The sequence below is a fragment of the Macaca thibetana genome, chromosome 15 (assembly GCF_024542745.1).
Source record: "Macaca thibetana thibetana isolate TM-01 chromosome 15, ASM2454274v1, whole genome shotgun sequence".
Classification (NCBI taxonomy): Eukaryota; Metazoa; Chordata; class Mammalia; order Primates; family Cercopithecidae; genus Macaca; species Macaca thibetana.
The window spans coordinates 72,246,967-72,263,831 of record NC_065592.1 but is presented as its reverse complement, the minus strand read 5'-3'; the positions used below and the strand labels follow the sequence as shown (position 1 = coordinate 72,263,831).

Below are 16,865 nucleotides of genomic sequence, written 5' to 3'. Positions count from 1 at the left end.
TTCTTTCTTTGATGAGGGCTTGGAACAGTATGGAGGGTTGATACAGAAAGAGAAGACTAAAGACACAAAGCTTGCAGAGAGCCAGCGTTGGAGCTGGAAAAGGCTGGAAAAACTGAAGCCTATATTTTAGTCTCATCTAGCTCATGGTTTCCACATCCTGAGATGGGGATGAAAAAACAGTGTGCATGCAGGCTAGATTATTACCATTCAAGGATGTTAATTTTGCCTAAAGTATGTCTCAGACTTCTAAGACCACCTGATCTACACTTTATTTGATTCCATAGTATGTAATAAACACTTTTCATCCATCTTGAAATGCTTTTCCATAGAGGTAAGGTTAACAGTTTATTTTTAAATGTTTATTTTCTATATAAATAATTCTTGGACAGTTCTGGAAAAAAGTCTGAAAAGCCTTACATATGTAACAGATATACAGAATACGAACTTTCAATTGCCTTGTGGATTTTTTGTCGGAGTAGATGGACATGCAGTACCAATAGTATTACCTGGTGTTTAATGTTTTCAGATTACAGAACATTATATTAAAAAGGTCTAATTATCTGGTCCACCCACTAACTTTGTAATGAAGGCTAGGTTCAGAGTGTTGGCATGAATTTCTACCCCATGCAACCAGCTAGTCACAGAACTGGGACTTGGACTCAGGTTTCCTGGCTCTTCAGTCTAGTACTGGTTTGAACATTGCTACTACCTTATCTCTGTAATGTGTACTTTAAGCCATGGCCCATATCATATTTTCTAAAAATTACAGTACAAGAAAATTTATAACATTAAAGATATATCAAATATATTTTAATTTTCTGATGATTCAGAGGGTATTTTAGGGATCTTACAAAGCCCTGGTGATATTTTTTGTTACTGATGATCAATGTAGTATAGGTGTACAGATTACTAGATTAAAAACAAAAGTTAAATGAACAGAATGCCAGATCAAAGAGTGTGCCATTTCCACATGAATAGATCTAATAGGAATAAGTCTCAAAGTCTCCTCAGACGTCTGGGTAAAATATACTTCTTTATATGATAAAACTATCTGTAGCTACAGACCTATTGCTAATGCAAGCATCTTAGAAGCAGAGATACATGATAAAGTGGATGATCAATATAGTGTGAGTTAACAACGTTTTATTCTTATTCTCTTCTCAAAGCATTATTTGCATATGGGAAGTAAAATATTCTGACAATAATAATAATAATGATACTTTCAATTCTGAGTCATTACCAATGACCTGTATATAAACTGAAAGGCACCTAAAAAGAGGGAATGGAGTATTTATTACGTAATTAACTTTGCTCAGGATCCAAGCTATAAAAGACACTATTCATTGGGTACAGAAGATTTCCTTTTGAACTGCCTCATGATAATCAAGAAGGACATTGTTGGGTCTACTTGAATTTCAAGTCAGGAATGTTCTTTACTGCTGAAGCAAGCATTTCTATTTCAGAAACGCTTCATGGGCCTTCAGATGGTTAGCTAAATATACTTAGCATTCGAGGATGTGTGCATTTCCCAACAATTGCATTAGACGATGCTTACATAGGCCCACACTAAAATGCTACTCTATTTTAACAGAGTCATAAAACCTTTAAATACGATACTTCTTTTTGTGGGATTAGGAAAAATAATAAGTGAGTTGATATTTTGTCACTTGCAGATGAAGAAAGAAACTAATTATCTTTTAAAAATTATTAGGGTTACAATCATATTTCGTCAAATTTACATAACTGATTCACAAATACCACATACATCTGTTACTATATGACTTAATGATAGCTATGTATATCCAAATAAAACATAACTTAAAAAATAAGGCATTAATTTTTCTCATTTCAAATCATAACAAAATGTCATGTGATATGGTCTAGAAATACACCTGTCAACAAGCATTTGTTTTTTGACCCGACTCCCATAGTAGTATGTGACCACCTAAGTAAATATTTCCCAGAAAACAATTAGAATTATACTACTGCTTTTTATTATTGAATTCTCTTCCGGAAAAAAGTGCAGCGTACAGACAGCAAAGGGCACCAGTTCCTGCTTGGACCCAAACAGAGTCTGTGATTACTCACGGGGCAGGTGGGTACCTCATGCTTCCTGCCCTTATCTCTTACATGGAGAGAGGTGATAAAATACAACGAGCTCCTTAAGATACATGCTTATAGATACAGATTGGAATGGAAGATTCAAATCATCAAATGAGAGGAGATTTTGGCTTTCTATCACTTGCTTTATCAGCTATTTTACAGCATGGGTAATTGAATGATGGCAGTGTTCACACACAAAAAAATAATGATAGATATTTCTTTCATTCTTTATAACTCTAAAATAGGATAGGCAATTTAATGGGTTATGGTTATGAACTTCTTTCATTTGTCCTTTATTTTCTCAACCCTCTCTTAATGCTGGAATAAAATGAAATGGAGCCTTTTAAAAACAAGTTTTTCAAAGGAGAAGTGTTCTGAAGGAGTTTCTTTTTTAAGAGTCAAGATAAGAGGTTATGGGGGAAAAACGCTATTCCAGGGACAGAAGAGCAAGGGAGTGAGGGTGAAAATAATTAATATAAACCCCCAAAAGGGAGCTAGATGGGTAGGAAAAAGAGTGAATGGAAATGAGATTATCAGATTAAGCATGTAAGCAAGAATCAAAATGAAGATACTCTTTTTAGATTTTGAAGGCCAAGGTTATAGGGACAGGGAGAGAGAAGCTATCTTGTAGTAGAGGCATGAGATCACCTTCACAGTAGCATTTCAAAATATAACACACCACAAGGAAAATGAGAACATGGATTAAAGTTTTATGAAAATAAAATTTGGACTGGAAAAAAGTAAAAATCTATATAAAGGGAAGTAATTTTGAATTTAGTCATTTTAAATGTTTAAGAAAGGATATTATATGCTACTTTTTATAAGTTCATATTTATATTATAATTATAATCTGAAGACAGAAAGAATTTATAAGAACAATTACTAATGTTCTCTAACTGACCGGCCAGTGACCTAGGGGAAAAAATCTTATTAGAGATTAGATGTTAGAGGTAGAAATAAAATGGAAAAAGAGTGGCATATCAGAAAAATGTGGGTAGATATAGATTTGCATTCTAATTGTAGTCAAAGACACTACTCAAATCAACACATGGGCATAGTATGACTCAGATTATATTTTTTAAAAAAGGAATATGGTACCTTGGCATCCCTTTTTGGATACATACACGAATTCACCAGTGAAGATGTGGAATAAGAGTTAGAAGAAAAATTGGGAAACAATTCATTCTCCACCCCTCTCTTTTTGTTTCCCTTCCTTAATCCTTAATTTTCATGTGCTTTTGCCAAATTTTGAGAAATAGCCACAGGGAGCTATCTCAACGCTTGTGCAAATTAGATTTATATGTACAAATTGTAAAATCATGATAGTGTTTCTAAAAACATGTTGAAATCGAGCAATTATCTAAAACAATCAAATGAAAGCTTGCATGGAATTATTTACTTGTGAATGCACTAATGCCTCAATTATTATGAAAAGTGCTTATCTGCATAAAGCAGCTCAGAAGATTGGAGGCCGGAATAGATGCATGTTGGACAACAGAAGTCTATACCAAAACTAAATAAGATTCCAAATAGTACAGTCTTTACATTTTGATCTTACTGTAATGTAAACACTTTTCCAAAAATAACTGAAATGGCACTGAAGTATTTCTACTAAAATCAACCACCAAAGGACCATAGAACAATGATCAAGTCTTCAAAAATAAGGCAGCCTCTAAAATTGCAGCAGAAATATTGGGTAAACCTACCTTTTATAAAGAAGAATAGCAATGACAATGCAGATGATAAAGACCACTGCAAGGACAGGGCCTACAACCCAGATCAAGCCTTCTTCTTCATCCGTGATTGGCTGTGGATCCAGATCCATTGACACCACGGGGTCGGAGTAAGGGCTGGTTGCATACATCTTCTGAGGAAAAGCAGAGTCTATTTCAGTGATAAAACAATGACTTTCTACAGAGTACCTTTAACATCAGAAGAAGCAAAAAATCGAGGAAATAGTGAATTTAATGAAAAGTGTGTGAAGCAACATCAGCAAAATAGAGGGGAGGGGAGAGGAGAATAAAGAAAAGAAAGGAAGGAAGAGGTTTTGTAAATACAAATTTCCTTATAGAGTGAAATACTTTATAATAAAGTAATTTTGATAGTACAAATTACTTCATAGACACTTTTTCATTGGGCTCTCTATATGGCGTATTAAATGATCCTATGAAGCGTAAAGTACCAGTAATTAACCAGTTGCAAAATGTTTACTGAACATTTACATTGGGCCAAAGTGTTAGATGCTATGTGAAAATCAAGAGAAAAATTAGAGTTCCAGCCTGCAAGGCATTATCATACAGTTAAGGAGACCAAAGTACATATTTACGTTCAAAAATAAGTCAGTATTTAATTAAATGTGAATGTCGGTAGTCGTTAGTACTACTGTGCTTCTTAGTGCTTGGTACTACTTAATACTACTGCATATTAGTTAGGAAATGGAAGCCAAACAATGAACAAATAAAGTCTACAATTTCAAAAGGGAATTCCATAGTTCAAATTACAGATGTGAGATATACAGAATTGATGATATGGCTTTATAAAATATAGAATTTTTAGAACTTAAAAGAATTTAGCAGTTCTCATTTAGTTTTATTACAGTTATTGCTCAGAGACTGGTATGTCTGTTCTCAACAGACAATTGATAATATATTTTTCAAAAATACAGTTACTTGGAGAAAAAATGGACTAAATACTGATGATTTTTATTTCTATGATATCCTATCCCATTTAGTTCTGTCCTATTTTAGCCTATATTAGGAAAACATCTTGACTCTACCTGCCCCCTTCAAGTCCTTATCTTCTACTTTCCAATCCAACAGAAACTAATCCATATCCACTAACTGCTCTGCTTCTACTACTCACTCCTCATCTCTTCTCACTCCAACAACACCACTGTTCCTTTTTTTTTTTTTTTCATTTGCCAAATCTAATTGCCTTTATTCACTCTTCACCTTTCCAGACAACTTTTCCAGATTTGCCATAGTGGATCAAGCCTTCTTTAAAATTTTTATCTCTGGCTCTCTTAATTTTGTACTAAACCAGTCCTGTCCTCATCTTTCCAACTGCTCATGCCCTGCTGAGTTAATTGCCTCTGACTCCATCCTATAGACCAACATTCTTTAAAAAAAAAAAAAAAAAAAATTTATAGAGATGGGGTCTCACCATGTTTCCCAGGCTGGTCTCGAACTCGTGGTCTCAAACAATCCCCCAGCCTTGGCCTCCCAAAGTTCTGAGATTATAGGTGTGAGACACTGTGGCTGGCCCTGAACCCAAGTTCTTAAGTTCTATTCTCTACTAGCATCTCTTGTCTTCTCTTATCTGGCAAGGTTAGCCCGAGCTTTTAACTCTCAACTTCCATGCAGAATATGTCTCTTCATTAATGTTCCTAAACTCAGATACTCTCTGAAATCCCAGATCTTCATTTCCAATCATTTCTAGAGACCCCCTACATATATGTTCAAATTAAGTATGAATTTAATTTTTTCCAGATACTACTTCCCTTCCTCCTGACTTCCCAAATTCTCTCATCCTCTCAGTATCTAGGAATGGATACTGATTTTACCTTATAGAAACAGGAATAGACTGGAAACACTGATTTTAGCTTATCAGTGACCCCCAGGTCCATCTGCTCTCCTTCTAGTCTCACTTTTCTTTAGGACCTTACTTATGTGCTCCTAACCATACCAAGTTTCTTCCTTCCTCTAATAGTCTCCACTGCTGCTAGAGGTATCATCCTAAACTGCAACTATAAAGCCTTCAAGAGGCTCTCTTGAGATTCCCAAATAAAACATAGATAACTTAGCACGATTCTCAAGGGCATCCACAATTTTACTGTAAACCTGCTTACAACACACAACACATTCCATCACAGTGGGCTTCTTGCTACTACTCCCTAAATGCTCTATTCTTGCTCCTCAACTCCCTCACAAGTTCCACAACATTTAGCTCCTGAAATTGAACAACAACTCTCCAGGCCTCCACTTGAATACTGCCTCCAGTGAAACCACCCCTTTTTAACTGACTGGCAGTGATCGGTCATTCCCCTCTAAAAAAAAAAAAAAAAAAAAAGGTACAAATAATACAGTTAAATTTTTATTTAGTCCTTATTTTTGTTTTTGTTTTTGTTTTTAATGGCACTCACCAAACTCTATTTTGGCTTTTTATTTGTATACATACTTCATTTTCTTTGGTGAAACTACAAACTCCTAGAAGGCAGGGATTTATATATTTTTTGTGTTTATATGCTTAAAGCAGCTAGCACTGAACCTTGTACTTAGTGGGTTCTCAACAAATCTTGGCTGAATAAGACAAAAAATGTTCATCTTTTCAAATGACTGAAACTGTCAAGACATCAGTATATATGCTCATTTTTCATGATCAGTACATATACTTAAATGTTTTAACCTGCATCTTTAAAAAATTTAGTTTATGGCATCTATTCTGAATTTAAGTACAATGAGCTCGGCCATCAAGCAGGAGAACAGATGTCCCACTGAATGCTTGTATACTACTCTTCTTTCTCATTTTCGTCATTGTGCCCAGGAAACAGACTGACTAGATTTTCAGATTTTCTAATGCATTAAAAGAAGATGGAATCCCAGTATGTATGTCCAAGCCTCTCAGAGGCAGCAAAAAAAAAAAAAAAAAAAAAAAAAAAAAAAAAGGATGTATATGGTATAAGGATTGACACAAAGGACTTGGCAAAGAACTATGTATTTAAGTTACATGATTCTTTATATCATTGTTTTGGTTTATACGATACCCACTCCATTTTGTAGGCAATGCTAAAATAGTTTGGTAGACAGAACTAGGCAAAACTGTCCGATTTGAAATTCTTTACCAAGAACCTTTAAGATAATAATCATGGTCCATTGAGATGGAAGTCTAAGCATAGGTTTTCCCAAAGAACATAGATTTCCAACCCATTCAAGAAACAGAGATGTATGAAAATGAAAAGAAAACGAAGTCATAAAATGATACCAGCCTCATGAAAAATATAATTTCTTATGTATGGGAGTAAGAGAAGAGATTAAATTTTGGATCATTCCAAACCAGTAATCTGACATTCTTAATGTGAGACAATAGATTAGGGGATAGCTTGTGTCTTTGAGAGGGAGGGAAAAGCGTTTTCTCTTTGCAAATGACCAGTCTACCCTTGGAACATTGTTATAATCTGTTACGGAAATTTGAGGCTTACACAAAGGCTTTATTATTGCAAAACAACTCTAGCTGGATACAAGTCTCTTCCAGGCCTGAAAATATTTCTGATATATAAAGGAAATAAATATCATATATATTTGGAAGCAAGGCTGAGAAAGATGACAGAATAAAGGGGCAACTTCATTAACACATGTAAAAAAATCTTAATTCTATAATTAACAAGCAGATGACATACTAAAGAAAGGGGCAGACTCTTCACGAGTTGTGACCTATTTAGACACTAGCGGAAGACATCAGAAACCAGAGTGTGTAGTTCAGTGGTTCAGTCTGCAGGATTGAATGAGATTCCTCTCCTTTGCTAGATTCTCTGATCTACCTCAATGCTCTAAGTGTGCTTTTTGAAACATTCCTAGAGCTATTAAAAGAAAATTCCTCTCAAATATTTAAAAGTCATTTTTGAATAAAAGAAAAAGATGATTTCTTAACATTTCATTCCCTTGATGTTCTGCCTTAAAACCTTCAACTAGAAAGAGAAAGCATATCTGTACATTAAAATTCCAGGAAGACCATCACTTTGTTTTCAAATGACATTCTGAGCACAAAGGTAAACCAGGCAGAGGGGCTGCCTTTGTGTTTTGATTTTCCATGGGATAATTCTTTCAGTCACTTGAAGAGAGGCCCCACTGTATACCCTAACATCTGATGTGGAGAAATCTTTGATACATCATGAGCTGCTTCTATTCAGGAAATGACTGGCTCAGAGTTATCACACCTGTCATATATAGACGCTGATTACATAAATGAAGTTTAGAATATGTATATTAAATGTTCATGTGAACTGCCACTTCAAAATTCACCCCCTTCCTATCTACAATAGCTCTCCCCCCCTTTTTTTTTAAATATTCAAAGCAACTGAAACATAAAATGACATATAAGCAAGATGGATTACATAACAGAAGAAAATTCATTATTTAGAATACCTTAGGAATGCTCTCTTTTATTAAATTATTTTATAACTTCCTCAGCTGTTCACTGATAAAGTCACTCAGAAATTTCTAGAATTAAAGAAGCTGTTGTATTTGCCTCTTTCTAGATAGACCTTCCTCATGAATCTAGGTAGAGGCACTGTAGTCTCACTTGGCAAATATAGGAGAATAAATACAATCACCCCCAAAGCCAATATTTTCAGAAATATGCCATATTGAATGGCTGAGCTTGTGAGTTCCCATTGCAATCACAGGGGCTAATGTAAATCAGGTATTATGCAAGATGAGAGCAGTTTCCTTTTCTTGACAGCAGTCATTTTGAAAGGATGAGGGAAGAAGATTGTGAGCAATGCTGGTTCTAACACGATAATATTTGTGTTACATCAAAAGGTATCAGGAACCATATCCTATTGGTCTGGAACTTCACAAAGTAGAGGGCCACGTAAATTTCCTTCATCAGAGACACAGTCTCATTTGTAATTCAGTCTTGGGGAGTATATTCAGCAATGTCCAAAGAGTCGGCGGCCTGTTATTACACTTAAGTTAATAACAGTTCATGAGAAATAGAGGATGAATATACCTACAAATCCCTAAATAACCACATTCCAGTGAAAATGTATAAGCATACCATAGGAAAGAGATGCCATCATAATTAACTTACAGACTCTGCATGTTCCATTACTGCTAACACAAAGAAGACATATTCTTGACCACTTTGGAGTTGCTTGTTTGTAAATCCACCATAATGCTTGTCATCCCCCAGGGTGAATTCAGTGGGAAGGACATCAAAGTGAGCGGCAATATATGGCTTTAATTCAACTTCTCTCCCATAACGGATGCTTCTGCGCTTCCTAGATATCTCCTTAAGCAGCTTAAGGAAAAAAGGGAGAAACAGAAAAAGAACTGTAAATAATAACCCAACTTATTGATAATTTAATGAGAGAAATTAATTCAGCACTGGGAACAACTCAAATGCAATTTGTTCACATTTCATATAGCACATCAGCGTCACTAAATCTCAGTTCTCTCAATATTTCAAATGCTTCTCTTCCTGTTAAGGTAAGATACTGGACTGCTATTATAAGGTCTAGGCTATAAACACGGGGCAATTAGATCCTTTACTGTAGCTCATTTCATTTCCTACACTAATGAAATTCTCTCGAAGGGCAATAGTGCATCATAACTTGTCTAAGGAAAAAAGTCAGCTTGATTCATAAAAGCCTTGCCTTGTAGGAGATTTATTAAACAAGTTGTAACCTCAGACAAAGACATCTAAATCTTTAAATACAGCCTCATTTTAGAAGAGGTTAGTGCCAGTTTAGATTGCTTTTAGTAATTAGATAATTCATATGACACAAATTCCCTCAAATCAGCAGAAGCAGAATCCAACAAACAATTTTTAATATACACATATTAAATACACATTGTTACTCATTTACCAATTTCTGGCTTGACTTAGCTCCCTGGTTAGGCAATTGGAGTGCACTTCCTTATACTTGATCATGGAGTCAACTTTTTCTAGAATCGACCTTTCTTGGGAGTGTGTATATCTTGTCAGATAATATAGGCAAGGTAGATGAAAATTAATTTTAGTACTACCTTGAAGAAAACACACATGCACATGTATATACAGATCCTTCATGTATTTCTAAAGAAAAGAGGTAGAATTTATTTTTTGATAATCTATTGTTTTTCATTGACTCCTTTATTACAAGAAAATCATACTAACAGTGGTTATGAACACTGATTTCAAAGTTACCTTGACATCCAATTAAAATTGGTATTTCACAGGGCTTCACAAAGGAAAGATCTATATTAGTCTGGGATGCCTGTTGATGTAAGCAGCAATCTTTTTGCCAGTTTCTCAGAAATAATTTTTTATTTTATTTATTTTAATATCTATGTATTAATAGAAAAGTCTACATATTTGAGGACGAACTGGAAAATGGAATGAACCCTGTCTTCATCTTGATAAACAAAATTAAGATACTGATGGAAACGGTGCAGCAAAACTAATTACTATTCCTGTTTTTGTAAATAGAAATGATCTAGTGAAAGCCAAAGTAGTGATCTCTACTTAGTAGAATGAGAGCCTGGCATGATCAAGGCTAAGCTTCTGTGATAAAATGGCTTCAGACTGTTTATAGGAGAAACACTGAATCCTTCTGTTAGGGATCTGATGGTACGTTACAGTCCCTTCTACACTGGGAGTAGTAAATGTGCTCAGCTGGTTCAAAATTGTATCCTAAAAATGTTAAAAACCGGTCTTTCAGTTATAGGAAATTTTTTTTTTTTTTGTATTTTTTTTTTTTTTTTTTTTTTTTTTTTTAGTAGAGACGGGGTTTCACCGGATTAGCCAGGATGGTCTCGATCTCCTGACCTTGTGATCCGCCCGTCTCGGCCTCCCAAAGTGCTGGGATTTCAATAATATTTAATTTATAACGTGCTAAAATTTTCTGTTAATTTGAGTTTACTGATGCAATTAAAATTACATGAAATGTGAGCTGTTTTCGGAAAACCACGGTAGATTGGGCATCACTTGATTAGCAAATTTGGACCATCCCATAATAAATTCAGTTATGCTGATCAATTATGCACCAACTGGCCAGTAAAAACACAAGGCCAGAAAGTTAGCACTGTCTTTCAATCTTATTGTAAAATTTAGCTTTACTTATAATAAGGATAATTATAACAATAATAGTTTTCATTTACTAAGCAATTACTGAGTGCCAGACACTGTTCTAGGGATCCTAAACATGCATCAGCTCCAATTTACTCCTCATAATAACCCTATAAGCATGGCTACTATAATCCTCATTTTATAAATGAAGAAACTGGGGCACAATAGAAAGTCTCAATATATAATTAGACTCAATTAGTGAAATAAAATGAAATTCCATGCTAGAGATTTTTTCAACGATAATTTAATTTACTTAATTATTATACAATATCATAAGGAAATATAATGTTTAAGTTCTGATACTCTAAATTGTTCTAACTCTGTGTATTTATACATATAATTTTTATGTATCTGCTTATATCAAGACAGATGAATGTGTTATTTCTTTTTTCTTGATTCTTTTCATATGCTAATTTAAAAAATCTGATGCCAAATATTTAATGCAATATTATAATTGAAGTGTCATTACACAGGTTATTGTTGATATGTAGTAAAGGATAGTAGCCTATTACACCAAGAAGGAAAATGCACTGCAGATGTGCCGAACAGCTTTTTAAAGTTGGGTAATCAAAAACATTTATCACCAGTTGTTTATGTGACTGTGTCCCCTCTTCTACTTCACTGATCAAACCCTACCTTGATTTTATTCATATTGCAGATGCAGTTAATAGTCATAATTCATCCATATCATTGTCATTCCCACAATCACTTTCTGCTAGGATTTCTTTAGAAGACTTATAGGAAGTAATTCAGAATAAAATATTTGAGCTTTTGGGTATTCTTAGATCCAGTGCCGTCATTCATTAAAGTCAAACCTGGAACATCACTCTGCCCCTTTAGGTTGCTCTAATCTCTGTAGGGTGCTTCCTATGTCACAGGTCAAATGGTTCAAATGGGCTCAGATGACACCAAAGTTAGCCAGCATGTTACAGTTACAACCACAAATGACCACATTATTTTACGACAAGCCTTTGAAGTACAATGCAATGAACAACTCATGATATATTACATGACCTGCTCTGAATTAAATATCACTAACATTTTGGGAGTCATTCTGCTCCAAATTCATTTTGACTATCAATGTCTGCTCTGCCCAGTTTGACCTTGACAATAGGAGTTTCAGTTTATAAATTTATCATGTGGAGATCATCCCCGTAACAAAGGATAAATGAACTCAGAAGATAATTTTGAGAGTAATACTGTTTGGAAAGCCTCTTTCAATTTTTTATGGGCCTAGGTATGAGGCATATGTGTGGAAATTCCCTTAGGCCACTATTCTAGTCAATGATATGGTTCCAACAATTTGAATTATAGGCCTTTCTGAAAAATTACTTGATCAAATACATTTAAGAGAGGAACACTGCTTTGTCAAACCTGGCAGTACCAAGCTATAGATAAAATTACTACAATGCTTTTATTAAAAAAAAGAAGCAAAAAACTGTCTGTAGGGATCAAAAACTGGATGAGTAAGCATAAAGTGAGGCCATAGCCTACTTTCATTTGCTCCCCTCCACAATGGTTACAAGATTATTGAGGTAATTCCAGAAGATATATCAAGGACTTTACTTATCAGAAATAATTTTCATTTTCCAGTCAATGCATATCTTATTTCTTCCACCATTAATTCTACAATGTGGTCTCAATTATATCAGTAAGAAAAGTGGGAAACAACCTATCCCAACCCCAAAATTTTGAATTAATAAAATGTTCTTTATCAAACTATTATACAGATTAATGCACCACAACTTGGATGATTAAAATGACCCTTTGTTATGGGAATCAGCAGCAGAGACCCATAGAATTTAATTGCAAGAAAGTTCAAAGTCATATAGCCCTATACTTTAATCCATTAGTGTTGCTGTGCATTTTGGAGGTTAAAACGTGGCTATAAAAGAGAACCACTTTCTATTACTTACTACCAAATGGTTTTACTTCTAAGGAAAGCTTATTATTTAAAAGTATCTGATGTCATTTTGGCTTGGCTCTCAATGTCTTAAAAACTTTTTTTTAATAGGTAGAACAATTCATAGATCTACAAGTTGCCTTTGCACTTTAAATCCCATTCCAACTTAAACGGAATGATGACACTTCTGTAATTCAGCTGAGAACCAATTAAAATAGTAAAGAATGTATCAAGATTAACTGATTAGTCAGTTGCAAGTAAAATCATGTTTGGCTTCAAAATGCTTAGAAAAGACCAGCTGATCATTCTGCATTTTCAGTTAAAGGATTACTATTTTCTCAATATCGCAGAATAATGATTTTGTTCCTTTACCATCAACACAAAACAATTAAATTAATAACATATCTAAATTACTTGATGACATTATTGAAATAATGTCTCATTTTACACAGCCCCAATGCTCATCTAATCACTGGTGACAGAAAAGCATAGGCCTAACCTTGAACTCATCTCCTCATCTGAACTTGATCAAATTTAATTCAGATAAATGAAGCCAGTGATAACATAAATCCCACTTCTAGAGATGACATATGTCTGCCAAAGAAAGCTAACAACCTTTCTGGTCAGATCACAGTCTCCTTTGTACAGACATAGATATGAAATAAACATCACCTCTCTGTAATGTAGGTAGGGAATTTATTCTTTTCCTTGCTCTGTTTGTACTAATTTGAGGTAGAAGAGATACCTAGAAATAAAAGGTTGTACTACAAGATGTGGCCTATGCTATAAGTAAACCCAATAAGTTAAAATCTCATGTTTTCCAAATGGGGGCATTACGGTTATTTGCCTTATGAACTGATTGAAAACAGCATCATGTTAAAATAACAAAGGCTCTTCCATATTTTAAAATGTGAATTCTACTCATTAACTTGCTGTGGTCCTCTGGGCATCTAGCTCAACACTTCTGGATCATATTTTCTTATCTAAATAGAAGTATGTAATAATTATGCCTTGTTCTTCATGTTATGCATTACCTTTCAAAAATGTCCTTACACAAGAAGAGTACCAATTATAATGCACCTGCTGTCGCAAGATTTTGGAAATCCACATTATATGTTTAGTATTTGTTGTTTCTTGTTCTATATATGTTGCTTTGCTCACAATTTTGTGATTTGTGTTGTTTTCTCTATTGTTAAATACATTTTTGACCCTGAAAACCTACAGAACATAGAATAAGGCAAACACTTGGTAATCAACAGAATTCTGCAAGAAACTGGTCAAGACCATATATAGTAGGTCAGATGAACTCTGCTGCAAATTGCAATTTGGTGTTTGTAACAGCCTCAGCAACTGTTGCACTAATGAAGGGGACCTTGGGATTTATATCAATGGTGATTAAGTCTTTGCTGACAATTCACTTCACCTTCCACACCTCTGCATCATGTTTTACAAGGGGCAAGGGGCAAAATATTAAGGCCAACAAATATTAGACAGGTTGTAAGCTTTATTGCAGCTTAATGTTTTTTAATTAAAGCCAAAGGATCTTTGTTGGGATCCCCAGGGGTTAGCATGCCCACAGTACTGAACCATCCAACCAGCTAGGTATGGAGAAGCCAGCACCCAGATTAGATCCTGAAAGGCCTCAAAGGGAGGGGGTGGATATGCAGCAAATTAAATAACTAATGAAAGACATAGCCAACAATAACATAGTTACCTCATCTAATTCCATTTCATCTGGACTCTCCCATGGCTTGATAAATTTCCCGCGAGATTTCTTCAAAGGCACGATTATTATGTAGTAACCTCTGCACAAGAATGAATAGATAAAAGTTAGGTTAGTTCAAAGGAGGAAAATGTGGATATACCCTTAAGTCTTCCACAGAACAGTGAGGCTGAAGGCAAATTATGGATATGGGGTGACTTATCCATTTTTTACATTAATGACAAATAACCACCTGTTTGTTCAATTTTAAAAACAACATGGGAAGACGTTTATGTGTGATTGCAATGATCTTGTATGGTAATATCATCATGGTTGACTGCTCTTTATTAGGTATCATAAACAGAGCAGGCACAGTTTGTTAGGGCCCTGGTGCTGGACACATACAAAGCTGGAATATTGCAATCTACCACCATGAGCTGCTGAACCAAATATTTTCTATGACATTAATTTATAAGAAGATGTTTTTAAAAGGGGGGTGCATAAGAAAAATTCTACTCCTAGGTCACATAAATACCTATTAGTACTGTTGTTTATACAAACCTAAAATGCTTCTTTATTTGAATTAAAATTTTTTAAGTAACAAAAATTAGGTATAATTGCATAGAGTAAGACATTAAAAATTCCCTTCTTTTTCTACCCATCAAACTGCAAACCTCAAGGTAAGTACCTCAGAAAATTGGAGAAAATCACAACTTAAGGGCCTTCGAAATAGCTATCAATATAATGACATCTATACGAAAAGACAAAAGTAACTGAATCCTTACACTGAGAATGGTCAACTAAAATTTAAGGAATGTATAAAGGCACCCATCCACAAATAGGTATGGGTTATTTGCAAAGCTGTTTTGTCACTTCAGTATAGAATATACTCTGCTTTCATATTCCTGTTTAGGGATTCTGCTCATACTGATCTTTAGTAGTAACTATACAAGGACTTTGAACATACTGTATAATAATAACATTAATCACTTCCTACTTCTCAGGTACTATATTAAATACATAATCTGGTTTTGTCCTCCTATAGAGAAATTCTTTCAGCAAAGCCTAGGTATAGCCTATAAAGCTACAAGGATTGGTCACAGGCAAAAAAGACAGATCTGTAGCAATTAAATAATTGCCAAATTAAAACAGATAGTAATGGGACGCAAAGCTACATTTATCTTAATGGTGGCAGCGATCTGTTTCTTTTTCTTATTTACTCTATGTATCATAATGTATTTTCTAAGGACTCCATACACTTCATGGAGATTTACTGTGAAAATGAACACACACACGGACCCAAACATACCCACATACCTTTAAAAGAGGAGGCCACCACACAGGACAAAGAAACAAGAGGAAGGACACTCCCAACCCTATGTCACACTGAATCAGAGACCAGTCACAGAGACCATAGAGGCCAGGAAGGCCTCTTTCTACTCATCTCAAAGCAAAACCTGTAACAAATTCAGCAAACTCTCTGTGATTAAAAACTCTGTTTTCATTAAGGGTCTAGAGCAGAGCTGTCCGGTACGGTATCCACTGGCCCCTGGGGGCCATCAAGCATTGCCAATGTGACTAGCCCAAACTGAGACCCTCTGCAAATGTAAAAGATACATTGCATTTCAAAGACGTAGCATTAAAAGTGTGAAGTATCTCAGTAATAATTTTTAAACTAATGATGACATGATAAAATAATAATCTGGATATATTAGGTCAAATAAATTATTAAAATTAATTTCACCCACTTTTTATTTTTTCACTGTTGCTACTAGAAAACTTAAAATGTCACACGTGGCTTTCATTATATTTGTTGGACGGCACTGCTCTAGAGCGTTCTGGAGAAGAATATGGCACTTGGAGATATGTCTGGCTGAGAGTTTGGGTTGATCTTGGGCTTAGACCCAAGAATCTCAGTTATACATTCTGAAATATGTGAGTAAAAAATACCAGGCTGTGATATGGGGGGAAATACACCGAATGTGCTCAGCACAGTGTGTATATAGCAGTAAATAAATGCCAGCTGCTACTGGCTAGTATGAACATCACGGTTGGAGAGATGCATCTGAACTATCTTGTTCAGTAAGACTCCATGAAATTCCGTGAGCTGCAGGTTAAAGAACTTGTCAAACTTCTTTTCCCCCTAATCGAGAATTCAAGTCAAACCAGACAAGTACACCACAATCCTTTCTCCATGGTGCCCTGAGCAACTAATCAACAGATACACAGGATTATACCACCTAGCCATTCATTTTCTTTACTACAAATAATCATACTGATCAAGGAGGATGAGGAGAAGGCAGAGTTGGAGTGTGTGACAGAGACCAATAT

At 34.9% G+C, this 16,865-nt stretch overlaps 1 protein-coding gene across 37 annotated transcripts in view; it reads right to left on the bottom strand.

Moving 5' to 3' along the window:
• The window catches only part of PTPRD (protein tyrosine phosphatase receptor type D), a 2,337,809-nt gene that overhangs the window by 144,410 nt on the left and 2,176,534 nt on the right, over positions 1-16,865 (bottom strand). For 27 of the 37 annotated variants that reach the window (XM_050761930.1, XM_050761933.1, XM_050761932.1 and 24 more), the window contains 3 exons: positions 14,547-14,637; positions 8,911-9,120; positions 3,810-3,970 (listed from right to left, as the gene is read on the bottom strand). In XM_050761930.1, coding sequence (XP_050617887.1) covers positions 3,810-3,970; positions 8,911-9,120; positions 14,547-14,637 — 462 coding nt within the window. The remainder of the gene's footprint in view (positions 1-3,809; positions 3,971-8,910; positions 9,121-14,546; positions 14,638-16,865) is intronic. The other 10 variants (XM_050761934.1, XM_050761936.1, XM_050761942.1 and 7 more) reach the window with 1 other exon arrangement.